The following is a 26,097-nucleotide window of genomic DNA, read 5'->3' as shown; positions in this document are numbered from 1 at the left end:
CCTCCCCCTCACACTCTGTCTCTCTCACTCTCAAAAATAAACAATCATTAAAAAAAGAAAAAAGTCTAAACTTACCATCCCAGCCTTAATATGAGAGGCTTCTCATTACCTCCAACAATAGCACATAGGTCCCTACATCACCTGGTCCCAATCTACCTTAGCAACCTTACCTTCTGCCACTCCTGTCCCTAAGTATAATATGGGTCTGGCACACCTATATATTCTCTCATAACTGTGACATTTTCTTTACTTAGTAAATCTTCCAACTCTTTAACACTATACAAAGACAGTTTTTTCAAGTATATTTATTTTGAGAGAGAGACAGAGACAGACAGACAGACAGACAGCAAGAGCACGGAAACAGAGGAGGGACAGAGAGGGAGGAGGGGGAGAGAGAGGGAATCTTAAGCAGGCCCCATGCCATCAGTGCAGAGCCCGACGTGGAGCTCCATCCCATGAACCACAAGATCATGACTGAAACCAAGAGTGGGCCGCTGAACCGACTGAGCCACCCAGGCGCCCACAAAGACGTATCTTTTACGAATAGGTGACAGTGTGTACTAGTTTGCATGGAACAGTCCCAGTTTATACCTCTTGTCCCTTCATGATGATAAAAAGCCCCCCTTTTCCCTTTGATAGAGTCTCAATTTAGATGGTAAATTAGATGGTCACCTCATCTATGAAAGTTTCCTCATCCCCTCCCTCGGTGTTCTCAAAACATTTTGAACATGTCAGTACTGATCTTGTTACTGAACTACTTGTGCATTTCCCTTAAAAAATTGTGAGATCCCAGAGGTCAGGAATCATGCGTTTTTTTTTTTTTTTTTTTTAATGTTTATTTTTGAGACAGAGTGAGCAAGGGAGGGGCAGAGAGAGAGGGAGACACAGAATCCGAAGCAGGCTCCAGGCTCTGAGCCATCAGCACAGAGCAGGACGTGGGGCTTGAACTCACGAACCACGAGATCATGAGCTGCAAAGTCAGACCCTTAACTAACTGAGCCACCCAGGTGCACCATATGTATTATTTTCTTATCTCTTTCACCTAACCTGTACATAACAGGCACTCAAAAATTTTTCGGGTGAATGAATTCCTGACATCAAGGATCTCCATCTTCCGCAAATGCTCTGAGAGGAGGAGCTGGGCAAAGGAGAGAAAGGGTGTGGGACTGGATAGCAAGCCTGAAACTGGGAGCCAGCTGGGAGAAGGGAAATCTCCTTGATTAACAGCAAAGGACCCATACACAAGGAGCACCAGAAACTTCAACTGAAAAGGGTGCCTGCCTCTAAAATGCTTCCAGTCCATTAGACAAGCATGAATACGCCTTCAAAAATTATTTTTTAAAAAAAGTTTGAGAGAGCGTGTGTGTGTGAGTAGGACAGGAGTGGACAGGGAGGAAGAGAGAGTTCCAAGTGGGCTTGTTGCTGTCAGTGCAGAGCCCAATGCGGGGCTATATCCCACAAACCATGAGATGACCTGAGCCAAAACCAAGAGTCAGACGCTTAACTGACTAAGCCACCACGGTGCCCCTCAAAATTCTTATTTCAGAACTATTACAAAAAATAATATCACAAAGTTCCGTATTTTAAAAATAGAATGCTCCTGGAATGCTCAGAGCAAGACTGCTCAAGTCTAGGAAATTTTATGAATCTGGAATTTAATCAGCATATTTCCAACCTTATGTGGCAAATACATAAAATGAATAGTAAGCCCCTTGCCATATCTCCCTACATCCCTCGTTGCTGACAAACTCCCTGCTAAATAATATATTCAATAAATGTTTGTGAGGATTAATATAACTTACATTAGTTTTTTAAGTCTGCAGTGTACTTTTACACACATTATATTTTATACGGCCCTCCTAACATTCCTATAAGATAGGCAAAGTAGTAAAACTGTCTCAATTTTATAGATAAAAAAATCAGCCTTCCTGGGAACTGCAGAAGAGACCAGCTGTTTCCAGCTTGCCAGTTTCAACACAAAATCCTTTTCATCTCTGAAGAACAACACTATCCGAAGCGTAGCCCATGGGCTGACGCTGGCCAGTGAACTGTTAGTTATCACTTTGCAACAAGATAAGCATAAGCTGAGAGTAAGCATGTAGAAACTTTTCTTTTAACCTCACAGAGTAATTTTTTTGCCTGCTGAATCTAACAATAAAAAAATACTGGGTTTGTATTTCTGTATATCTTTTTTAATCTTCCTTTTCTAGTAATTCATTTCACCGTATTGGCCCATGCTGTATTATAAAACAAAACAAAAAGCTGGTCCTCCCCTAGAGAAGATTTGGAGAAGTATCTCTATAGAAGACAACACAGAGACCAAGGTGTGATCCGTGGATGGCACCTGAGACATTTAGTTTTGTCATTTTTCTTTTACTTTAAATCGGTGTTTCTCTAAGTGTTGTTTTAGATTACCTGTACCAGAATTACTACAGGTATTTATTTAAAATGCATGATCGCAGGGCACCTGGGTGACTCAGTTGGTCAGGCATCTGACTCTGGATTTCGGCTCAGGTCATGATCTCACAGTTCATAAGATCGAGCCCCGGCACTGGTCTCTGTGCTAATGGCGTGGAACCTGCTAGGGATTCTTCCTCTTTCTCTCTGCCCTTCCCAGGCTTGTGACTCTCTTGCTCTCTCAAAATAAATAAAAACTTAAAAGAGAGATTAAAAACTAAAAAATAAAATGCCTCTTCACAGGCCCATTTCAAAGTAAGAAACTGGAATTTCCTAAGCAAAGGATCTGCATTTTGTTTTTCTTGCTGATTATTAGGCACTTTACAGTTTAAGAATGATTGGCCTAAACTTTCACAAAAGAAACAGGCAAGTAAGCAATTTAGGTTGTAAATTGCTAAGCAAGCCACATTTTTCCAATCTCCTCCAGAACTCATCTAGAAAACTCCATTTTTCTTTGTGCAAAATGGAACAAATACAGCGTTTCTGGAGGAATACTACTGGGATAACACTTGAAGGGAGAAACAAAACAAGTATTTTTCATGTTTCATCCCAGGGTGGATAAAACTCCACCCACAATGGGTGGAAGGAAAGAAGAGTTTTGAATGGTTGAGATTTTTCACCCTGCTCAGAAGATCTCCTAAGTATATTTTGTACATACATGTTCGGGAGAGCCTCTTCCCAGATAAACCATTCATCACACAAATCTGAAAACAGTTGGGGGAAAGTGTATTTCAGTAGGAAGAAAAGTAGCAAGGTGTGTTTGGGGGCAAAGAGGAAGGCAAAATAGGAGAACAACAGTTGAGTGATGGCTAATACCAAAACTGTGGATTAAGAACCACAGCAACAGTTTTTCACTTAATTCTCAGTACAGTCTGTATTTCCCCCACACATCCTATGAATGAGGTAACGGAGACTCAGAAAGACTAAATAAACATGCCCAAGGTCACACACGACAGGAGAGTCACGGTTAAAACCTAGATCTAATTCCAGTGCCCAGGACATGTCCCTTCTACCACACCAGGGACGGCAAGGGGTGCCCGCTTCATTTCACTGATGGCGGTCGCCTGTAATGTTCCGTTCCATCACTGAAGACTTTTATTCAATTATTATCTTGCACAGGTACGTACATGCAAACAGCACCACACACATGAAGCATGTGTTTACCACACCCACACATTCATAAACAGACTAATAAAAGCCAGAGGCATTTGAATTCATGGTGAGAGTAACCACATTTCTACATTTTGAGGAAACAAGAGCTGGGAGGTGGTGGTGACAGGGAAACAGTGACCTACACGCCACTGGAAAATCTCCCAAGATTCTGGCCTCACAAAATTTTCTCCAGATATCCTTCAAGAATATTTACAGCTCTATCTACTAAATTAGTCATAGCGGAGAAGGGAGAGTGCTGTAGCAGCAGCCTAGCTACCTAGTTATCCCACAAAGAGCAGGCCTACTCAAGTCTCCCAACGACAATCCGCGTACTTCAAAGGGACAGACACACTCATACGTGCAAATTCTATCTATCTCACCAGTGCCTCAGAGACCGGGGGCTTGTGCCTTCTCCCTGCAGCCGTGCAGCAGAACGAACAGCCATTTATCTGCCACCAAACCGGAAGCACACTGCACTTGCAGGCCCTGCCAAGCAATGGTCCTGTCCTGCACATCTTCAAGCTACCCAAGCCACCCAGATGCAAACCAGAAGGCTGAGTTCCTTCCCAGCTACCTAATGCCTCCTATTGCCAATCACTCCCGGCAATTAACTCTGCACTTTCCCAGAACGTAACCTATTTCAGCTCCCAAAAGGAATTTACACACATATAAACCAAACTCTGAAACCGATTCCTCAGATGGGGGTAAGAGCCCCTAAGGGATAACAAAATGGCTACACAACAGGTTTCATCTTAGATGCTACAAAGAGTGAAATTATCTCCAAATGTACCATTTCATTGGATCATTTTGTTTCTTTGTTTATTGAGAGAGTGAGATCTGTGCACAGGAGGGGAAGAGAGGGGCAGAGGGAGAGAGAGAATCTCAAGCAGGCTCGATGATCAGTGCAGAGCCCAACATGGGGCTTGATCCCATGACCTCGGGATCATTACCTGAGCTGAAATCAAGAGTCGGATGCTCAACCAACTGAGCTACCTGGGCACCCCTCATTGGAGCACTTCAGAGACTGCTTCCACACAGTTCCAGTGGTAGCAATCTCTGGGATCCAGGAACTGGTGGAATAGTAAAGGTGTGACCAAGCGCATCGATGTGGATCTCTATTAACAATTTTCCATTAAGAGGAGATTTAGATAACACAGAATCAAAAGAGACCACCCTACTCTCCCAATAGGATAGAAACACAACATATCTGACTCTAAAGTGCTTATTATACTAACGATATCTGGCAAACTGGAAATAAATCTGGCCAATCAGAGAAAACAATCTGACACAACTACAGAGATGCTGGCAGATTACTGCAAATATTCCTAAAGCTGCTGCAAAAGCATCAAGCTTAAAGAAAGGAGCTGGGGTTCAAAGAAAAGTACAATTCCCTTTTATCAACTTCCTGCTGAGGCAAGACTCACTTCTCCAAATTAAAGCAGCAAGAATTACATACATATATGACATTGAATTAGAAACTGTCTTAGCTCTTCTGAGGTAGAACAGCATGGATCCGACTATTTAAAACTACAAACGACACCCAAACTCGTTTTTTTTTTTTTAAAGATTTTATTTTTAAGTAATCTCTACTCAACACGGAGCTCAAACTCACAACCCTGAAATCAAGAATCACATGCTCCTCCAACTAAGCCAGCCAGGCACACTCCACTACGTGGTTTTGTTTTGTTTTGTTTCTGCTTTCTGTTTTTATTTTGTTTTTGCATTTGCTTATTGTCGGTTTTCTCCCTCCACTGAATTTTAAAGTCTGTGGAGTGAAAGACTGGTCTACATTATTCACTGCTACGTCACCTACTGTCAGGTAAGTTAAAAATCCCCCAAAAGGGAGGCCTGGGTGGCTCAGTTGGTTAAGCGTATAACTCGATTTTGGCTCAGGTCGTGTTCTCACAGTTTGTGGGATGGAGCCCCACATAAGGCTCTGCATTGTCAGGGCAGAGCCTGCTTAGGATTCTCTCTCCCTCTTTCTCTCTGTCCCTTCCCCGCTCACTCGCGGGTGCACGCGCGCTCGCTCTCCCCCCCGCCTCCCCCCAAAAAAACATTGAAAAGAAAAAAAGAGAAAGAACTGCTGGGGATGGGGACTAGCAGTAGTGTTTTAACAAGCCCTCCTGGTGACTATGTACGCTAAAGCATGCGAACCACTGTCTGTCCTGGGCATCAGCAGAAAAGTTCATGTCAGAGAAACTCGATTCCTGAGCTTACCACATGAAGCAATACAGCAACAAGAACCGTGGACATCAGGCAAGTACAGGAAAGAGATACTTTGTATCTTGTCTGAGCCATCCTATTTGGGGGGGTCTTTGTTGCAGTTATCATGCACACTCTCCTGGCTCACAAAACTTTCTGGTCTCAGGATCCCTTTAAGAGGACACTTTTAAAAATCAGTGGCTCCAGGGGCGCCTGGGTGGCTCAGCCAGTTGAGCTCTTGCAGTTTGTGGGTTCGAGTCCCGCAGCGGGCTCTGTGCTGACAGCTCAGAGCCTGGAGTCTGCTTCGGATTCTGTGTCTCCCCCTCTCTCTGCCCCTCCCCCACTTGTGCTCTGTCTCTGTCTCTCAAAAATAAATAAATGTAAAAAAAAAAAAAAAAAAAAAATCAGTGGCTCCAAAGAGATTTTGCTTGTGGCTAGAGCTATCAACAGTCACTATATCAGAAATCAAAACAGAATTTTAAAAATGTTAGTTCATTAAAAAAAAAAAAAGCCCACATTCCAAGTTAACATGAGTGACATATCCTTTATAAGAAAAAACAACAACTATTTTCTCAAAAAAGAGAACAGTACAGTGAGAAGAGTGGCACTACTTCACATTTTTTGCAAATCTCATTAATGTCTGGCTTCATTAACCCCAGACGGCTGGGCTCCCGTACCTGTTTCCACATTCAGTCTGCAGCCCGACACTGCTCTTGTGGATCTCCAGCATCTCTCCTCCTAACTGTGACAGTTTTTATTCTTTCTTCACATTCACACTTTTGCAGCCAGCCCTTTTGTAAAATGCCCCCAAATTTGGGTTAATGTGATGTTTTCTCATTAGATTGAAGTTACGTATTTTTGACAAAAATAGCACAAAAGCGATACTGTACCCTTCTCAGTGTATCCTCTCAGCAAGCACATGATGTCACCATGTTGCATTATGACGATGTTAACTGTAATCACTTGATGGAGGTGGGTCTGACAGGTTTCTCCACTGAACGTTACTCTGAAGAGATACTCTGAGGCTCTGCAAAATCTCATTTTGCATCCAACTTCCACCGACTAACTTTAGCATTCACAGACAATTCTTGCCTGTAACAATTATCAGTATCTGCCTAATGTTTCCATCATTCCTTCTATGTTTATTAATTTGAATTTTACTATAATACATGGCTGTCTCGTATTTATTTATTCAAATATTTATTTGCAGCACCATGGGCTTAGGGATATTTATTTTATCCCATGGGTTATAATCTGTTACTATCATTACTTATTTTGTTCTTCAAATTGTCCCAGATCCAGTGTTGAAAGCTCCTTCAAGTTGGTACACCATTTTGTTTGTTTGTTTGTTTGTTTTAGCATTTCATTCTCTTCTGGTAGCCACGTCATGTTTCAGGTCCAAAGGACGTTTTTCCTTTGCCCTAAGTCACTTCTCCAAGGAACTCGAGTTTCTTCCCCCAGACAATAGCATTTAGGAAACAAGACCTGGTGTCACGTGTGCTCATTGCTATGGTGGCGTAACTGCTTCCAAGTCCTCTCAGAAAAAGGAAACCCGTGTACACGCACAAGCACACACACATCTATTTCTATCTCTGTATGTGCACACGTGTACATAAACAGGTGTATAAATTAAAACTTACGAGTTCATACTGATACCAGAGAAGGGTATTCTAGCAATCTTTTCAAATGATCAGAACTGTGGATTCCTTCGTCTTTGATATACTCAAAGCTCGATAGATGCAGACAAAGGACTTGAACAAGAAGATATATTAATGGCTAATAAGCACATGCAAAGATCATTAGTCATTAGAGAAATGCAAATTAAGACCACAATGAGGTACCAACTCACACCCATTAAGATGGCTGTAATAAAAAGGGCAGGAAATAGTAAGTGTTGAGGATGTGGAGAAACTGGAATCCTAGAACTGTACATTTCTGGTAGGAACATAAAATGGTACAGTTGCTTTGGAAAATGGCTTGGTGGTTCTTCAAAAAGTTAGAATTATCACATGACTCAGCAACTCCATTTATATAGGTAAATATCCAAAAGAACTGAAAACAGGGATTCGGTCAAAAACGTATAGAAAAATGTGTATAGCAGTAATATTTACAGTAGCCAAAAAGGTGGAAAAAACTGTAATGTCCATCAACTGATGCACGGACAAGCCAAATGTGGTATATTCCTGAAGTGGAATGTTACTCAGATGTGAAAAGGAATAAAGTACTGATAAACACTACAACATGAATGAACCTCAAGAACATGCTACGTGAAAGGAACCAGACACGAAAGGTCACATGTGTCCTAGGATTCCATGGGTGTAAAATATCCAGAACAGATACTCCATCAAGATAGGAAGCACATTAGTGGTTGCCAGATGCTGAGGGAAGGAGAAATGGGTAGTGATGGCTTAGTGGGTACAGGTTTCCTTTTGGGGTGATGAAACTGTTGTGGGATTTGATTTAGGTGGTAGTTGCCCAACACTGCAACTGTGTTAAATGCCACTGAATCATACAAGTTAAAATGGTTAATTCTATGTTATGTGACTTTTACCTCAATTAACAAAACCGTTTCCAAGGGTTAGTTGCAATTTGAAATCTGAAACCTTATCAATGAACTTTTCACACTGTTACATTAAAATCCATTGGTCCATCTTATCTCACACTTTGAATAGATCTTTTACCCACACGTGATTTTGTTACATCATGCATTTGTCATTTGGAAAAATTCTGGTCCACTAAGTCATGTACATTTCAAGTGCTGGCATATTTCATTATACAATATAAAAACGAATCATACTGGGTAATGTCACCACTGATCTCATCATAAAAGTAAGTTCTGAGCTGTCAAACTCTGGTTTAATTTTTATTCTACTTTTATCACCGGGCACAAATATAATCAAGTTGTTCTTGTAAGTTTTCAAGAATGTCTGTCAAATACCCAAGTCTACAGACCACAGTGTGTTGATTATTCTTTCATCAAGTAGGAACGGTTCTACGAAGAAAGCAGCTAGTTAGCCTGCGACTCGACTGTCCTTTTCCTTGAGACCACTGTAGTTCAGTACACAGCAGAAGGGCTTCATGAGCATTTCGCACTTTATCACACAAAATATTCAAAAGCCATGTTCTGAAAGGTCAAGATAAAGTAAAGTTTATTTCCACTCCATCAAAATACTCTTCAAGTGAAACTGCATCTTTCTTTCCAAACTGCAAGTTTAAACTGTACAGCAGTGAAGAATACAATGAATATTAGTATAGTTTCGTGCCACTGCTCCGATTCATGCAAAGGCGCTAGCAGTTTTACTGACCACTGCTTCTGGATCATCAGTGCAAATGTCAACACAGTGAAAAAGGCAAAATGAAACAAACAAAAAAAGCCTTTGTATTACTAGAAAACAGTTTTGATCTCAAGATTCTCCGAAACGCTCTCAGGAATCCCAAGGAATCCACAGACCACACTCTGACAACTAATACACATGTTTAATAAAGAAACCTACCAATTCATGTATTTTCCAGATTTTTGAAAATGTAAGCTCTATGCCCAACGTGGGGCTCAAACTCACAACCCCAAGGTCAAGAGTTGCATGCTCCACCAACTGAGCCAGCCCGGTGCCTCTATCTCCCAAGTTCAATGCAAACTACTTGGTGGCAAAGCCTTCTTGTCTGTACTGCTCTTTAATACTACCATATGAAATGCCCCAATACTATTACCTAACCAACTCCAAACGTTACTTTCCTTTACCTTAATTCATATCAGCTATGTCAACGTATCTTCCTTCTGCTATCCGCCAGGCTACAAAATCCCATACCAAAAACCCACTCCTTCTAGTTCATTTAAGTTTAGTCAATTTTATTTTATTTTATTTTATTTTTTTTTAATTTTTTTTTTCAACGTTTATTTATTTTTGGGACAGAGAGAGACAGAGCATGAACGGGGGAGGGGCAGAGAGAGGGAGACACAGAATCGGAAACAGGCTCCAGGCTCCGAGCCATCAGCCCAGAGCCTGACGCGGGGCTCGAACTCACGGACCGCGAGATCGTGACCTGGCTGAAGTCGGACGCTTAACCGACTGCACCACCCAGGCGCCCCAGGTTTAGTCAATTTTAATTACCTCCCTTTGGATTTCTAGAACTTCCTTCCTGGTTCACTTTTCTAGGAAAAGTGATCTAGACCTAGACCACGGGTCTGCAAGCTTGCTTCTGTCAAGGGCCAGATAATAAATATTTAATTTAATTTATTTATTAAATTTTTTTTTAATGTTTACTTATGAGAGCCAGATAAAGAGCATGAGTGGGGGAGTGGTGGAGAGAAAGAGGGAGACACACAATTAGAAGCAGGCTCCATGCTCCAAGCTGTCAGCACAGATTCCCACCTGGGGCTCGTACTCAACCCACGAGATCATGACCTGAGCCGAAGTCGGATGCTTAATCAACTGAGCCACTCAGGCTCCACTTTAAAAAAATTTTTTTAATGTTTATTTATTTTTGTGAGAGAGAGAGAGACAGAGAGAGAGCGTGCAGAGGGGAGGGGCAGAGAGAGAGAGAGGGAGACACAGAATCCAAAACAGACTCCAGGCTCTGAGTTGTCAGCACGGAGCTTGACGTGGGGCTCAAACTCATGAACCAAGAGATCAGGACCTGAGTCGAAGTTGGACACTTAACCCACTGAGCCCCTCAGGCACCCCAGATAGTAAATATTTTACAGACTTTGTGGGCCGTCTATTCAATTCCATTGTTGTAAGGAAATATGTGTGCCTGTGTTCCAATAAAACTTTATTTACAAAAACAATCAGTAGTTTGCTGACTTCTGATCTAAACTCTTCCAACGTGTAGGTCGATAAACCCACTCTTAATCAAAATACATCACGAAAATAAAAAATAGAGGTAGCCACAGACTGGCTAAAAGAAACTAGTAAGAGCACTGAAAACAGCAGTAAACCCAACAGACAGAATATCAGTAACAGTTGTTAACATTCACTGAGCTCTTACTGGCTAAGCTCTAAAGTGCTTTATAATACCTTATCTCATTTAAGCCCTTTATAGGAGAGTTTTAAATTTTAATAATTATCCTTTTACAGAAAACAGATAAACTACATAACTTTCCAAGGTCTCACAGTCTGTAAATAGTTAAGCCTAATTCAAACACAAAGGTCTCTCTTACTTCAATGGCCATTTTTTTTTTTTTTCCTTTTTAACATTGATTTATTTTTGAGAGAAGGAGAGAGAGAGAGAGAGAGCATGGGCAGGGGAGGGGGAGAGAGAGAGAGGGAGACACAGTATCTGAAGCAGGCTCCAGTCTCTGAGCTCTTTGTTAGCACAGAGCCTGATGCAGGGTTCAAACCCACTATGCAAGACCATGACCTGAGCTGAAGTCGGATGCTCAACTGACTGAGCCAAGGTCCATATTCTTAATCATCATATTATGTAGTATCTATCTATATTGGCATTTTTGGTTTTTTGATCCAAACTGGTGAGACAGTTATTCTTTTTTTTTTTTTTATTTTTGGGACAGAGAGAGACAGAGCATGAACGGGGGAGGGGCAGAGAGAGAGGGAGACACAGAATCGGAAACAGGCTCCAGGCTCCGAGCCATCAGCCCAGAGCCTGACGCGGGGCTCGAACTCACGGACCGCGAGATCGTGACCTGGCTGAAGTCAGACGCTTAACCGACTGCGCCACCCAGGCGCCCCGAGAGACAGTTATTCTGAATAAGAATGCAAAGACGGTTGCTATTTACTTGCTCTTATAGCGTTTCTTCTGTTTCACTGAGTTTACCACATTAACTACCACATTAACTTCACTGAATGCAAGAACTTAGGTGATCCAGCTTTAGGTGACAGTGTTCAGTTATTGTACACCAAGGATCATAAAGGCCTCTATGCTTAAATATGACAAGTTAGGGTGTGTTGCCTAAAAGCCTAATGAATAGGAGGTAAGCAAACCTCCCCCCCCCCCACCCTCTTATAATAAGTCAGAATAAAATAATAATAGTTATGCTAGCACATATTATAATAAATCAGTACAAGAGTTCTGACATATAAAGAAAATTCTGCCAGACATCACTTAAAACAAGTGATAGAGACAGAGATGGTCAAAGGACAGATTCCACGCATCCTTCAAAACGACTCTTCATCCACTCCTAAACAATAACTAGGGCCTATGAGAAGAAACACAAAGTCTGTCCATTAATAGAATGTATTAACTTATGCCTCACTGATTATAACTACCTAATCGTAAGATTATCCCTACTAATCTGCTTCCAGGCACCAGGAAAAAAGTTAGAAATAAAAGGCTGCAAAAGATCTTTTTTAAAACCTATCGGTCCAATAAGCAAGCATCACAATACAGACAATCTTAAATTAGAGATGATGGTAAGGGGTGAAATAAACTTTACATCTTCAGTTCTCTTTATATTTAATATAAACCAATGTAAGAGGTAAACATAACACCACACATACACACATGTAAAATGGTTATTCCCCATGGAAAAAAACATTACCAAATAGAATTTAAAAATAGCATCAACTTAAAAAGGTAATTATTATTTCTAAGAACCAGGGAATCTCACAACTCTGAATCTTTGGTCTCGAGGTTTGAGCTAGGCTGGTCTGATACTGTTTTGTCTCCCAGGATTCAACCGACTGGGAAACAATCTCCCTTAACTCATTTATAAAGGAAAAGAAGAAGAGTGGCCCCAGCTATCTGGGGGGAATATAACTGGGGGCAGCCTAGGAAATGAGCTCAGGCCAGCTACTCTGGTAAATCCCACCCAGCAACCCTTAAAAAAAGTATAACCTCAGGGCGCCTGGGTGGCTCAGTCTGTTAAGCATCCCCATCCGACTTCGACTCAGGTCAATGATCTCCCGGTTGAGCCCCACATTGGGCTCTCTGCTCTCAGTGTGGAGACTGCTTTGGATCGTCTGTCTCTGTCTTGCTCACTGCCCTTCCCCTGTTTGTGTTCTCTCTCTCAAAAAATAAACATTAAAAGATAAGACACAAAAAAGTATAACCTCATATGCACGTCTTTTTGTTTGTGTTTTTGAATGTTTATTATTTTGATTTTGAGAAAGAGAGAGACAGAGTGTGAGCAGGGTAGGGCCAGAAAGAGAGGGAGACACAGAATCTGAAGCAGGCTCCAGGCTCTGAGCTGTCAGCACAGAGCCCAACGTGGGGCTCGAACTCATAAGCTGTGAGATCATGACCTGAGCCGAAGTCAGACACTTAATCGACTGGGCCACCCAGACACCCCCTTTTTTTGTTTTTAAATTTTTGTTTAATGTATTATTATTATTTTTTTTTTTGAGACAGAGTGTAGGGGAGGAGCAGAGAGAGAGGGAGACACAGATCAGAGTGCACCTCTTAACACTTGCACCAAAATTCATATGCCAAAGGGAAAAATATACAAATATACATATACTCAAAGATTGTTGGATGTAAAAATGTGGCAAGAGTACAAATTCATAGGCTATAACAAAAAGACTGAATTAAGGAGCTTCCTCTAGACTGCAACCTGACAGACCTTATTATAGGATAAAGTACTTCAAAAGCTTCCTCCCATTCCAAACTCTCCCTACTTGATTATTGCATATCAGCACCATTATTCTGAATGGTCAGATAAGAAATAAAAATAAACTCACATAAAACAACTGTAACAGCATGTCCCTCTTTTATTCATTAATACACTTTATTTCACACTCCACCTAACACAAGAGCTGCTTCATGTATGTATCACAGCCAGGAAGCACATAAAGAGAAACTGAGAAAAAAGACACCAGGGTAAATTGGTGGTAAATTGAAATATAATTTCTAAATGAATGTTGAGCTCCTAATAACCAATGAAACATACAATCATTCCAAGTGAATCTCTAAACTGCAACACTTGCAAAGTCTGGAAGCTTAGATTTTTTTCCTTCTTTCCATGTGCTACCTCACTTTCCTTTTGTATAACTCTAACTCCGCAGCGCATGGCAGGGGAGAACACTGCATTTTTATAATACACTAAATAGAACAATAATAAGAAATAAAAGAGGAAATGGGGGGGGGGTTGCTCAAAGGAGTAGTTAGCCGATATTATTTGCTCTATTATATGGCTTTTTGTGTCTCCTAAGAGCACCCCCATGGCCATCCACTCCTGGACCCTCGGCAATCTGGAATGATTAGAAACATTTTTTTTGTGTGTGGGGGGGGTATCTTAACAAATTACAGCTGTTAAATCCAGGCAGCATCTCTCTTTTAGGGACCCTTCTTCATTGAGCAGGCACACCTCTAAATGGAGGCAGGAAAACAGATGCGGAACAGACTGCTTCACCTCCCAGAAGAGTTACTAGCTCCACTAGGAACACAGTCACTGTCACTCGGACGGACAAGCTCCCTCTCATTTTGCCACAACAAAAAAATCTAATTTTATTTAAAGACAGCAAGGAAAAAAAATGTGTGTGTGTGTGTGTGTGTGTGTGTGTGTGTGTGTGTGTGTGTGTATCAAAAGGGTATTTTTCTTGCTCTAAACCGTCCCCTTTTCCTTGTCCATCGGCCCAAGTAAGCAGAGATGACGCAGACTTCCTTATATAATAGCCTGTGATTTCCTAGGCTGCGGGCCTCTCCCTTTGTGTTCTGTACACACTTACACACGCGAGCGCGCGCACATTCTCACTGCTTTGCAGCCGCTGGCGTGATGCCAGCACTCAGTCAGCTGGCTGACTCCATTCACAGAGCAGGGTTGAAGCTGACATGGAAAAGTGGGGGGGGGTAAGTGAGGGTAAGGGGGAGTAGAACCATCACTGCTACAGACAAAAGAAATTTTTTTCAAAAAGAAAGAAAAAGGAAACCTTAGCATAATATCCTTCTTATAGCTTCAGCTCAAAGAAAACTAGAAGCCAGAGACCATTACAGCAAAAGGATGAAGCAGAACGACTGAGGATCCAAACCGAAAGGAGCTCTGTATGAGAAACAATTACTCCACAACAAATTGTAAAAAGCAACAGTATTTATTATTTCAATCCCATTAGAAACCTCAGCATATCACCTTCTACACACAGTCAGGAAAAGGCTGTGAAGAACTCAGAGCAATTCTGAGTTTCTGCTTTTAGATAAAGAAAAAAGGGAGGGGGGAGCAAGGACAGTTAAAAGTACTTACAGGTATACATTTTTCTGCTCCCTCCTCTAGCTGCCAGGAAAGCTGGAGACAAGAAGGGGATGGGGGGAGGGAGGACAGAAAAAGGAGGAAAAGAAGGAATAAAAGATGGGTTTAGGTTTTTGTTTTTGTGGGGGCTTTGGGGGGAGGAGGTGGGGAGAGGCTCCCTTTCTCTTTTCTATCGTAAGAAAGGCTTTTTCTATAGCACAGGGACGACCCCATACGTGCCAGCCCCCTTGAGAGACCTGCATAAACCCGGTCTCCAAGCGGGCACTGCCCTGCCAATCACATGGCGTACTGTTACATTAAACAAAAGAAACAGGGGGATGCTTACTTTTACCCATGATGCCTAGCGGGGGCAGAAGGGGGGGGGGAAACCAGTTGAAGCCGGTTTATAACCTCAGGACATGGAATTATCTCTTAATTTTTTTAAATGTCATTTGTGGTACAAAAGTCAGTTAGTCTCCCCACCCTAACTGCCCCCCATTATTCTGGCCTAGTGCCAAACTTTGCCTTCATTCATGAGAGCTAGTTTCCTCTGAAATCATGATGCTTTAACTGTTTAGCTTCCAAAGCCAACATCCAGGACAGGAAATCACAGCATCAATGACAAAACATGTTCCAAATTACAAATAAACCCGACTGCTAGTGCTAAAGAACAGACATCGGTAAGACAGGAGACGTGTTCCTTGGAGATCTGTTCCTGGAGCTGCCCCACAGGTAGGTATACGCAGATTCACACCACTCACACCACTCGGGGCAGCTGAACCCACATCTAGCACAAATCACAGCACGGTTTCCGAGCAAAGTAGTCATGACAGCACGTGTACACTCCATAAAAACGGGTTAGGTCCTTGTTACGTATATTTTACCACAACTGAACAATGTGTAATGGTTTAGGCCTAGCCATAGTGAGGCTGCAATACTGTCTCATTTTCCTGTGTCCCAGCCTAGAACTCTTCCTCCTCAGACTCCAGCCAACGTCCCACCCACCATAAACCATTTACCACACCACCTATGTCCTTCTATAGACTGATCAAGACTCTAGACATGTTTGAAACTTTCTCCTAATTTTCCTTTTTCTGTTTTAGAGAGACTGTCTCCAATCACTTTATAAAGAGTTTTCATCTCTCAAACGTACTCATAAAAGGTCAGAAAGTGGTGGGGAAGAAATCCAAGCAAACCAAAGAGAAGGGGAACGGTAGTAATTGTTTTAGACATGTACCGGCTGGAGGACCCTTACGCTAGGATCTTTGCTTAAGGAAATAAGTTCTTTATAAACAGGAACAAGGAATAACAAGGGGGAGGGGGTGTCCTTATTTTTCAATCGACCTCTCCTATCAATAAACCACCCCAAATACCTGCCTCATTTGGGCTTCTGAAACTCAAATCATAATTGTACGGACTTCCTTCAGAATCTCTCACAAAACCCTCATTTTTCCAACTGCTAAAGCTTCTAGAGTCTAGAGAATACAGAGAAAAATAATCTATGCCCTACCCAAAGATTTCAGTCTGTAAAAGAAGTTTTCCTGAGCAATCTAATATTAATTTCTGTTTTCAGAAAACAAATACTGAGGTAAATCTGAAATAGGCAGTACTGGCCACTAGCAAAAGGCATTCAATAATTTACAAACTACACAGGAAAACCCTACACTTTGCCAAGCTAAGCTTCAAGTGGATGATGTTGTAATATCTCAGTCACAGTAAGTCGTACTTAACAGAAGCCCATCAGAGGTCTCCAGATCTAGGTACTGTACTATTTTAGGAGATAAGGGAAATCATCGTGTCTGTGATAAATGGGGCCAATAGTCCATTTTCCACTTATTCAATACATTTCCACAAGAGACAAACTATGAATTTCAAACTGAAGCTCACTAGGTTCTATGTTTAATCGTGGCAGGGGAGACTGTATTTTTTCAACTTTCGTTCAGACATCATGCTCATTTAAAGTCCACTGAATACACTTAACTGCATTTTATTTATTTATTTATCTATTTATTTATTTATTTATTTATTTATTTTAATTAAAAAAAATTTTTTTTAACGTTTATTTATTTTTGAGACAGGGAGAGACAGCATGAATGGGGGAGGGTCAGAGAGAGAGGGAGACACAGAATTTGAAACAGGCTCCAGGCTCTGACCTGTCAGCACAGAGCCTGATGCGGGGCTTGAACTCATGGACCGCGAGATCATGACCTGAGCCGAAGTCGGATGCTTAACTGACTGAGCCACCCAGGCGCCCCTTAACTGCATTTTAAACACTGGTCAATTTTTACCAGTCTTTGAGACACTATGAAAGGCTTAGATACAACTAAGCAGTTGGTAGTGATTACCATTAGCACGCAGTTTAATTCTCCAACTTGACACAGGCTAAAGCAGTACACTATGTTCACCACAGTATCTCCTCTGTTTACTAAATTGATTAGTAGTCTAGAGGTACCAGAGATGCTCACACATCAACAGGTATTTTCCTTCAGATCCTGGAAAGTTAAGAACTATGTGGCAGCCAACACCCCTGCTTTTTTTCAGCCAAATCATAATCATCCCAAACCAAGCTGCTTATTGTGTGAGCTGAAAATTGTAAATTTTAAAATACTTCTTGGTAACTGTTATCCAAATTGTAATGCTCTGAAGAAAAAGAAAAGATCTAACATTCACTGAGAATTTTAATGCATTAAATTTAATGCACTAAATATTTATTTAATCCATACAACAAAGCAAGAAGATAGGTTCCTTTTCCTATTTTACAGATATGGAAATTAACTTGGTGAAATTAAGAAATCTGAATGAAGTCATTCACTCAGCTAACAATAGTAGATGCTGGCTCCAAAGCCCGTACTCATTCCATTACACCACGATGGCTTGAGCATTTCTTGGCCAAAACTCAAGAGCCCAATTCACTCTGCTTGCCTCATTGATCTCTACTCTAAGCCACTAGGTTAAAGAAAATATTAGCCAAATACAACTGAGGTAAAATATACATGTTCTTTGACAGGCATGTATGATTTCTTTCTTTCTTTCTTTTTTAAATTTACATCCAAGTTGGTTAAATAGTGTAATAATGATTTCAGAAGTAGAATTTAGGGATTCATCACTTACATATAATACCCAGTATTCGTCCCAACAAGCCATGTATGATTTCCACTCACAAGAAGATTTGATCCAGGACTTCTTTTTAAAGTACACAGTAAGGGGGCGCCTGGGTGGCTCAGTCGGCTGAGCGTCCGACTTCGGCTCAGGTCATGATCTCACAGTCTGTGAGTTCAAGCCCCGCATCGGGCTCTGTGCTGATGGCTCAAAGCCTGGAGCCTGCTTCCGATTCTGTGTCTCCCTCTCTCTCTGCCCCTTCCCTGCTCATGCTCTGTCTCTCTCTGTCTCAAAAATAAATATAAACATTAAGAAAAAAAAAATTTTTAAAAATAAAGTACACAGTAAGTCCATATAACCTAGATACGTACAAAAGACATCTGATAAATGACTGGGAAGGCCAGTTCATAAAGGGTAACCATGACACAGAAAGAAATGATTATCTGAATTCAGGAAGTAAAACTTCAAAGTAATTACAACTAAAAGCTTGAAGGTACTCATACAAAAGAAATATGAACTTTGTACAAACGCATAAAAAAAAAAAAAAAACACCTCACCAATAATAGGAACAAATTGGCAAAAGCCATACAGTCACCATCTTTGCTCTTCACAAATTTTATAAATAACCTGCTAACTTTTTTGCACCAATTTTAACCTACGACCTTGGACTCGGAACAAGAGGATCAAAATCAGAAGCACTGTTAAGGTTGAAAATAAAATTTATTTTATTTTATTTAATTTTTTTAATTTTTTTTTTGATGTTTATTTATTTTTGAGACAGGGAGAGACTGCATGAACGGGGGAGGGTCAGAGAGAGAGGGAGACACAGAATCTGAAACAGGCTCCAGGCTCTGAACTGTCAGCACAGAGCCCGACGCGGGGCTCAAACTCACGGACCGCAAGATCATGACCTGAGCCGAAGTCGGACGCCCAACCGACTGAGCCACCCAGGCGCCCCTAAAATTTATTTTTTAAAAAGCCAACCTTAAAATTCTGTATAAAATGGACAAGCTATTTATTGGTGGCCAAGAAAAATGAGCCACAGTTAATCTACCTGTCAGTGCTCTCCTGCAAACTCTCTACAGTTCTGTTTTCAGTGGGTATAGTCTATTTGGATAAGTCAGCTCATGATATTTCAAAATTACTATTACAACAACAAATCAGATTACAGAACAGCCAAAACCCCATTCATATGATCAATAAGATTCACTTTTTAAGTTAAATCCAGAAAAGCTTAGTCAAAAGAAGTTAATTCTTAGGAGATGGGAGTTCATTTCCAGATTATTTAGAAATAGTATACAATACAATCAAGCAGTACTAAAAAAACAAAAACAAACAAAAACCCCAAAACCAAAAACCATTTTGCGGGGTGCCTCCTGGGGTGGCTCAGTCGGTTGGGGGCTGACTTCGGCTCAGGTCATGATCTCGCTGCTCATGGGTTGGAGCCCCGTGTCTGGCTCTGTTCAGACAGCTCGGAGCCTGGAGCCTGCTTCAGAATCCGCACCCTCCCCCCCCCCCCCCCCCCCCCCCCCCGCTTTCTCTTGTTCTTTCTCTGTCTCTCAAAAATAAACAAACATTTAAAAAAAATTAGTTAAAAAAAACAAAACATTTTGCTTTCCCAAATGCCTAATACACAAATTGGGAATGACATCCAAAATAATATATTGATTTTAGTTTCTAGAAACAGGTGACTTGTACTCATTGCTAAAACAGAATAACTTCTGCTTAAGGGGGGGGGGTCAGTCTTCAATTACTTGGGGATTATAAAATAGGGACTGACTGACTGATACTGAAGTCTACCCCTAACTGGGACAATGTATCTATTAAAATTTTAGTTACAGCCAAATAAAAGCTAAGGACACTACCTTATCAAGCAGAGTACAGAGTGGGTCTTACACAGGAAGAGGAGGAAAGGGGAACAAGACTCCCTGTCCTGAGGCAGCATCTGAATTAGGAAGCACTGGTTTTCTCAGAGTAGTGTTCCTTAACAAGTCCACTCCTGGGTTCACAGGAAGCAAGATTGCTGCAGAGGTCACAAAAACCTCTACTGACTCATACTGCAAACAGGCACAAAAAACTACTGTCAAACTCTAGTCTCAATGACTTAATCACCATAAAGAAATACAGGAAGTAAATTACATCGAGTATTTCATCTCTCATGTGGCACAACATGTTTCGAAACCCCAAATTCTTTTCTATAAGGGTGGTTTATTTTCCCATCAGCACTAGGGAATTCCTTCCTCTGCCTACCCCTAGGAAACAGAAACCTGAAAATCATCTAGAACATTAAATTAGGACTTGACACCTACAAAATTATAATTCTTTTCTTCCAAAAAACAAAGCAACTTTCTAACAAGGGCCCACAAGATACCTAACTAGGAGAGTCTTGAATCCCTAACTTATTATTCTCATCTACTGGTACTCAGTGACCAGGTCTGAGAACATCTCATTTCTTAGTATTTGATTGCTAAGTATTTTCATTCTCTCCTATCTGTACCTTCCCTGTATCTTTGCAGGGTCAAGTTCTTTTCAGGCAAGCCCCAAATGTTCATACCTATTTGAACAATAAAATTCTGCTTCTTTGAAAAGATAAATGAAACTGATAAACCTCCAGGCTGACTCATTAAGAAAAAGAGAGGGCCAAAATAAATAAAATCAGAAATGAAAGAGAAGTTACAGATGACACCACAGAAATACAAAGGATCGTAAGCGACCACTATGAACAATGATATGCCAGCAAACTGGATAACCTAGAAGAAATAGATAAATCCCTAGAAACACACAACCTTCCAAGACTGAAGCACAAGGAAACAGAAAATCTGAGTAGATCAAGTACAAGTAAGGAAACTGAATCCACAACTTAAAAACTCCCAAAATACAAAAGTCCACGGCACAATGGCTTCATAGGTGAAGTCGGCCAAACAGTTAAAAAAAGACTTAGTATCTACCTTTCTCAAATTACTCCAAAAAACTGAAGAGGAAGGAACACTTCCAAACTCATTTTTATGAGGCCAACATTAACATAATACAAAAACCACACAAAGATACCACACATACACAAAAATTATAGGCCAATATCCCTGATGAATATAGTTGCAAAAATTCTCAACAAAATATTAGCAAATCAAAGTCAACAATACATTAAAAAGGTTCAGGAGCACCTAGGTGGCTCAGTCGGTTCAGTGTCGGTTGAGTGACTCTTGGTTTCAGCTCAGGTCATTATCTTGTGGTTTAGTGGGTTCGAGCCTCATGTCAGGCACTGTGCTAGCAGTGGAGCCTGCTTAGGATTCTCAGTCTTCCTCTCTCTCTGCCCCTCCCCACTCACACTCTATCTCTCAGAAAATGAATAAACACTAAAAAAAATTTTTTTTTAATGACTGTCTCAATAGATGCAGAAAAAACATTTGACAAAATTCAACATCCATTTATGATAAAAAAAAAAAAAATCCCAGGGTTGTGAGTTCGAGCCCCACACTGGGTATAGAGATTACCTAAAAGTAAAATCTTTTTTTTTTTTAACGTTTATATACTTATTTTCAGAGAGAGCAAGAGCATATGCACAAGCAGGAGAAGAGGGGAGGGAGGAAGGAAGGGGGAGGGGGAGGGGGGAGGGGGAGGGGGAGAGGGGGCAGAGAGGGAGAGAGGGAGAGGGGGAGGGAGGGGGGAGGGAGGGGGGAGGGAGGGAGGGAGAGGGAGAGGGAGAGGGAGAGGGAGAGGGAGAGGGAGAGAGAGAGAGAGAGAGAGAGAGAGAGAGAGAGAGAGAATCCCAAGCAAGCTCTGCGCTGCCAGTGCAGAGCCCAGTGCAGGGCTTGATCTCACAAACTTCATTTCACAAAATGATCATGACGTGAGCTGAAATCAAGAGTCGGACCCTTAACAGACGGACACACCCAGGTGCCCCCCAAATAAAATCTTAAGAAAACAAATCTCAACAAAGCAGGTTTAGAAGGAACACACCTCAACACATTAAGGGCCATATATGACAAACCCATAGCTAATATCATGTTCAGTGGTAAAAAGCTAAAAGCTTTTCCTCAAAGAGGAACAAGACAAGGATACCCACTGTCACCACTTTTATTCAACATATGTGTTGGAAGTCCTAGCCACAGCAATTAGGCAAGAAAAATAAGTAAAAGACATCCAAACTCAAAAGGAAGGAGTGGGGCACCTGGGTGGCTCAGTTGGTTAAGCATCTGACTTTGGCTCAGGTCATGATTTTGGGGTTCATGGGTTTGAGTCTGCGTTGGGCTCCGTACTGACAGCTCAGAGCCTGGAGCCTGCTTCGGATTCTGTGTGTCCCTCTTCTCTGTCCCTCCCCCATTCGTGCTCTGTTGCTCACTCACTCAGGAATAAATAAACATTTAAAAAATTAAAAAAAAGGAAAAAGGAAAACTTTCACTATTTGAAGGTGACATGATACTATATGTAGAAAACCCTAAAGATGCCACCAAAAAACTATCAGAATAAATGAATTTATCCAACAATGAAAAACTCAACCTAGACATCTCAATGTGCTAACACCTGTCATCAATTAAGTGCCACAACTAAGCGCCGCATGCCACAAAGCCATGATTTAATAGTCTTATTAATGATGTTTTGCCACAGATTTTCTAAGCACTTAGATTCTACTTTTTGACTTGACTTTCTTTCTGTTACTAAATATTCACCAGTGTCTCCCCTCACCCTGTTTACCTTTCCAAGGGTAGAGGCTCCCAGACTAGGAACAGCTTCACTTGGAGCTTCAGACATTTTACTCTCCAATAAGCTTCTCATCTTTCACTTTTGTTGGGAACACTGTTCTCGTCTTTATCATTCCCTGATGCCACAAACAATGCCAAAACAAAACCAAAAGCCACCTACCTTCTATAAGCTGATGTTCCACTCATCTCTGACTTTAAGAGTCTCCAAACAGGAAGGAAAAAGAGAAACCAAGATAAGAAAATTATTACAGCTACACAGTCAATAACCTCCATAAACTTTTAAGTCTACCCTCCACGTTTCAGTAGCTATCACCCTGGATTCCCTAAGATCAATAATGCTCTATGCTAGAGCATGATCTAACTACTGATGATTGAAGATGGAGAGTCTGTCCATCCTACTGCCCTGACTGGGCAAGCTCAGAATGCACTTCACTCAGATTTCTATGATAATCTCAGTAGACTCAGGAGGTATCAGTTCCCAGACTTTCAGGATGACCACACAATTATCTCCTCATATTACACTAATGAGAAAAATGGAGGCCAATACAAAAGGAAAGATCAGGAAACACAAAAGTGGTATATGTGTGACTATCAAATTTAAAATAAACTTTCACGGGGCACCTGGCTGGCTCAGTCAATATAGCTGTGACTCTTGACCTCAGGGTCACGAATTCAAGCGCCATGCTGGGTGTAGATGTTACCAAAAGTTAAGTGTTAAAATAAACCTTCGTGTTATTAAATTTTACATACCTTCAAAATATTTTCTCTACATTTTCAACACTGAAATTAACTGTAAAGAACAGCAAAATGCTGGGGCGTCTGTGTGGCTCAGTTAAGCGTCCGACTTCAGCTCAGGTCATGATCTTGCAGTTTGTGAGTTCAAGCTCGGTGTCAGGCTCTGTGCTGACAGCTCAGAGCCGGGAACCTGCGTGGGATTCTGTGTCTCCCTCTCTCTCTGCCCCTCCCCTGCTCATGCTCTGTCTCTTGCTGTCTCTCAAAAATAAACACTAAAAAAAAATTTTTTTTAAAGAATGGCAAAATGTTGACATTTTTGCAGTTTGGTGGTAGGGACACAGAAGTGAACTATTCTATACCCTTTATTTAAGTGTGTATCTTAAATTCTTCAGAATAAAAAAGGTTAAAAGAGGGGGGGGTAGGGGCGCCTGAATGGCTCAGTTGGTTAAGCATCCAACTTTGGCTCAAGTCATGATTTCATAGTTTGTGAGTTCAAGCCCTGTGTCAGGCTCTGTGCTGACAGCTCAGATTCTGTGTCTCCCTCTCTCTCTGCCCTTTCCAGCTCAACTCTGTCTCTCAAAAACTAAATAACCATTAAAAAAAATTTTTTTTAAGATTTTTTTTTAACGTTTATTTATTTTTGAGACAGAGAGAGACAGAGCATGAATGGGGCAGGGTCAGAGAGAGGGAGACACAGAATCTGAAACAGGCTCCAGGCTCTGAGCCGTCAGCCCAGAGCCCGACGCGGGGCTTGAATTCATGGACCACGAGATCGTGACCCGAGCCGAAGTCGGCTGCTTAACCGACTGAGCCACCCAGGCGCCCCTAAAAAAATTTTTTTAATAAATAAATAAATAAATAAATAAATAAAAAGGGGAGACAGAAAAGTCTTTTTATGTTTATAATGTCCACCTTATCTACTGAAAGATAGCAACAAACAGGTAAGTTCCACCTCCAGAGAAGGAGATACACTTTTTTACTGAAATTCTTTCTCCAACTGTGAGTACTGCATCATGTGCATATACTACCTAACCAAAGCTTAAATAAACTTTAAAATAAACATACTGATTGAACTTAACATAATTTCTAAAAGACATACATGCACAATGAAAGGAAGGGACAGAGTTCCCAGGCCCATCCAGATGCGCTCCCCAGGGGACATGTGGTTCACAGAACACTAGTGAAGATGCCCTAAAGGCTACAGATCAGACATCTAGAAGAACTATTTCCTTGACCAAATACTAAATATGCTGATAAATTAAAGGATCTTTCAGGGTCAAAGAAACATTACTCATCTAGCATTGTAATACTACACAGGGTTACACTAACACATATCTGCTTAGGCAATTAACTTGTAAATGGTAGATAAGTTTAAATTTTTTTTTTTTTAACGTTGATTTATTTTTGAGACAGAGAGAAACAGAGCATGAACGGGGGAGGGTCAGAGAGAGAGGGAGACACAGAATCTGAAACAGGCTCCAGGCTCTGAGCTGTCAGCACAGAGCCCGACGCGGGGCTCGAACTCACGGACTGCAAGATCATGACTTGAGCCGAAGTCGGACGCTTAACCGATTGAGCCACCCAGGCACCCCTACAAATGGTCGAGAAGTTTAAATTCAAAACTCATAGATGAAATATTCCAATGGGGGGTTTGAACTGTATAGTTAACTATGTATAGCAATATGTAAAAATAAGAATCTAGACATCAAAATTGGCCTAGGATTAGATGTATATTTCATCCACTATACCTGCAAAGAATCTTTTTTTACTGAAAACGAGGGCAGAACATATTCACACAGTAGTGTTAGATTAAGTATGATGAAACTGCACCTAAACCCAGTCCAAAGGCGAAAACTTGCCCGGTCTGGATTTCACCTAGGGGGTTGCTGCTGGCAGTCTATTAGCTGAGATTTGCCTATCAGCATTAACAAGCACATGGAGCCTTTAGGACAAAAGGTATCACTTTTCTTCAACACGGAGACAAAGACCTGGGACTGTTGGTAGGATGTGGTATCTTACATGATCAAGAAAGAGATTTATCATTTTTTCATGTAGTCAATATTTACCTTAAGAAATTTACACTCAAGAGTTCCCTGTCAATAAATATTTTTTCTCCTACAAAGATTTTCGATTAATGACAAAAGTTTCAAAAGCAAAACAGATTTTCAACAACCTAATGTACCACTCACGGCCACAATAACTTCAGTAGGCACTAGCTATTAGAACAGGGTTTCTCAACTTTAGTACTATGGACACTCTGGGCCAGATAATCCTTTGTTGTGGGAAACTGTCCTGTGCACTGTAGGACAGTAGCAGCACCTCCAGCCTCCACATACCGGATGTCAGTAACAACCATCACCCGTTTTGAGGACCAGAAATGTCCCCATACACAGCTAAATGTCCCCTGGGGGGCTAAATACTCCCAGTTGAAAACCATTATATTTACCACCACCAAAAGGATTTTAACCGCAAGGAGGTCTGTGGCTATTATTACCAATAGTCTCAACCCCGAAGTAGAACAATACTAGCAGAGGAAGTCAGAACAGTGGCTACCTTTGGGGGTGGGGAAAGAAGGATAAAGGCTAGGAGGGAGCATGAAAAAGACTTGTGGGTGGAGGTAATCTTCCAGACCTCCAT

At 41.2% G+C, this 26,097-nt stretch overlaps 1 protein-coding gene across 3 annotated transcripts in view; it reads right to left on the bottom strand.

Annotated features, from left to right (window-relative positions):
• GATAD2B (GATA zinc finger domain containing 2B) overlaps positions 1–26,097 on the bottom strand; it is an 86,194-nt gene that overhangs the window by 37,957 nt on the left and 22,140 nt on the right. The window contains exon 1 of one of the 3 annotated variants that reach the window (XM_019822542.3): positions 6,489–6,684. The exons of the other annotated variants lie outside the window; for them this stretch is intronic. Coding sequence (XP_019678101.2) covers positions 6,489–6,541 — 53 coding nt within the window. The 5' untranslated portion in view covers positions 6,542–6,684. Of the gene's footprint in view, positions 1–6,488; positions 6,685–26,097 lie in introns of those variants that run through there. 3 annotated transcript variants of the gene reach the window in all.

The sequence above is a fragment of the Felis catus genome, chromosome F1 (assembly GCF_018350175.1).
Source record: "Felis catus isolate Fca126 chromosome F1, F.catus_Fca126_mat1.0, whole genome shotgun sequence".
Taxonomy (NCBI): Eukaryota; Metazoa; Chordata; class Mammalia; order Carnivora; family Felidae; genus Felis; species Felis catus.
The sequence above is the reverse complement of the archived record's forward strand: the minus strand, read 5'-3'. Positions and strand labels throughout refer to the sequence as shown.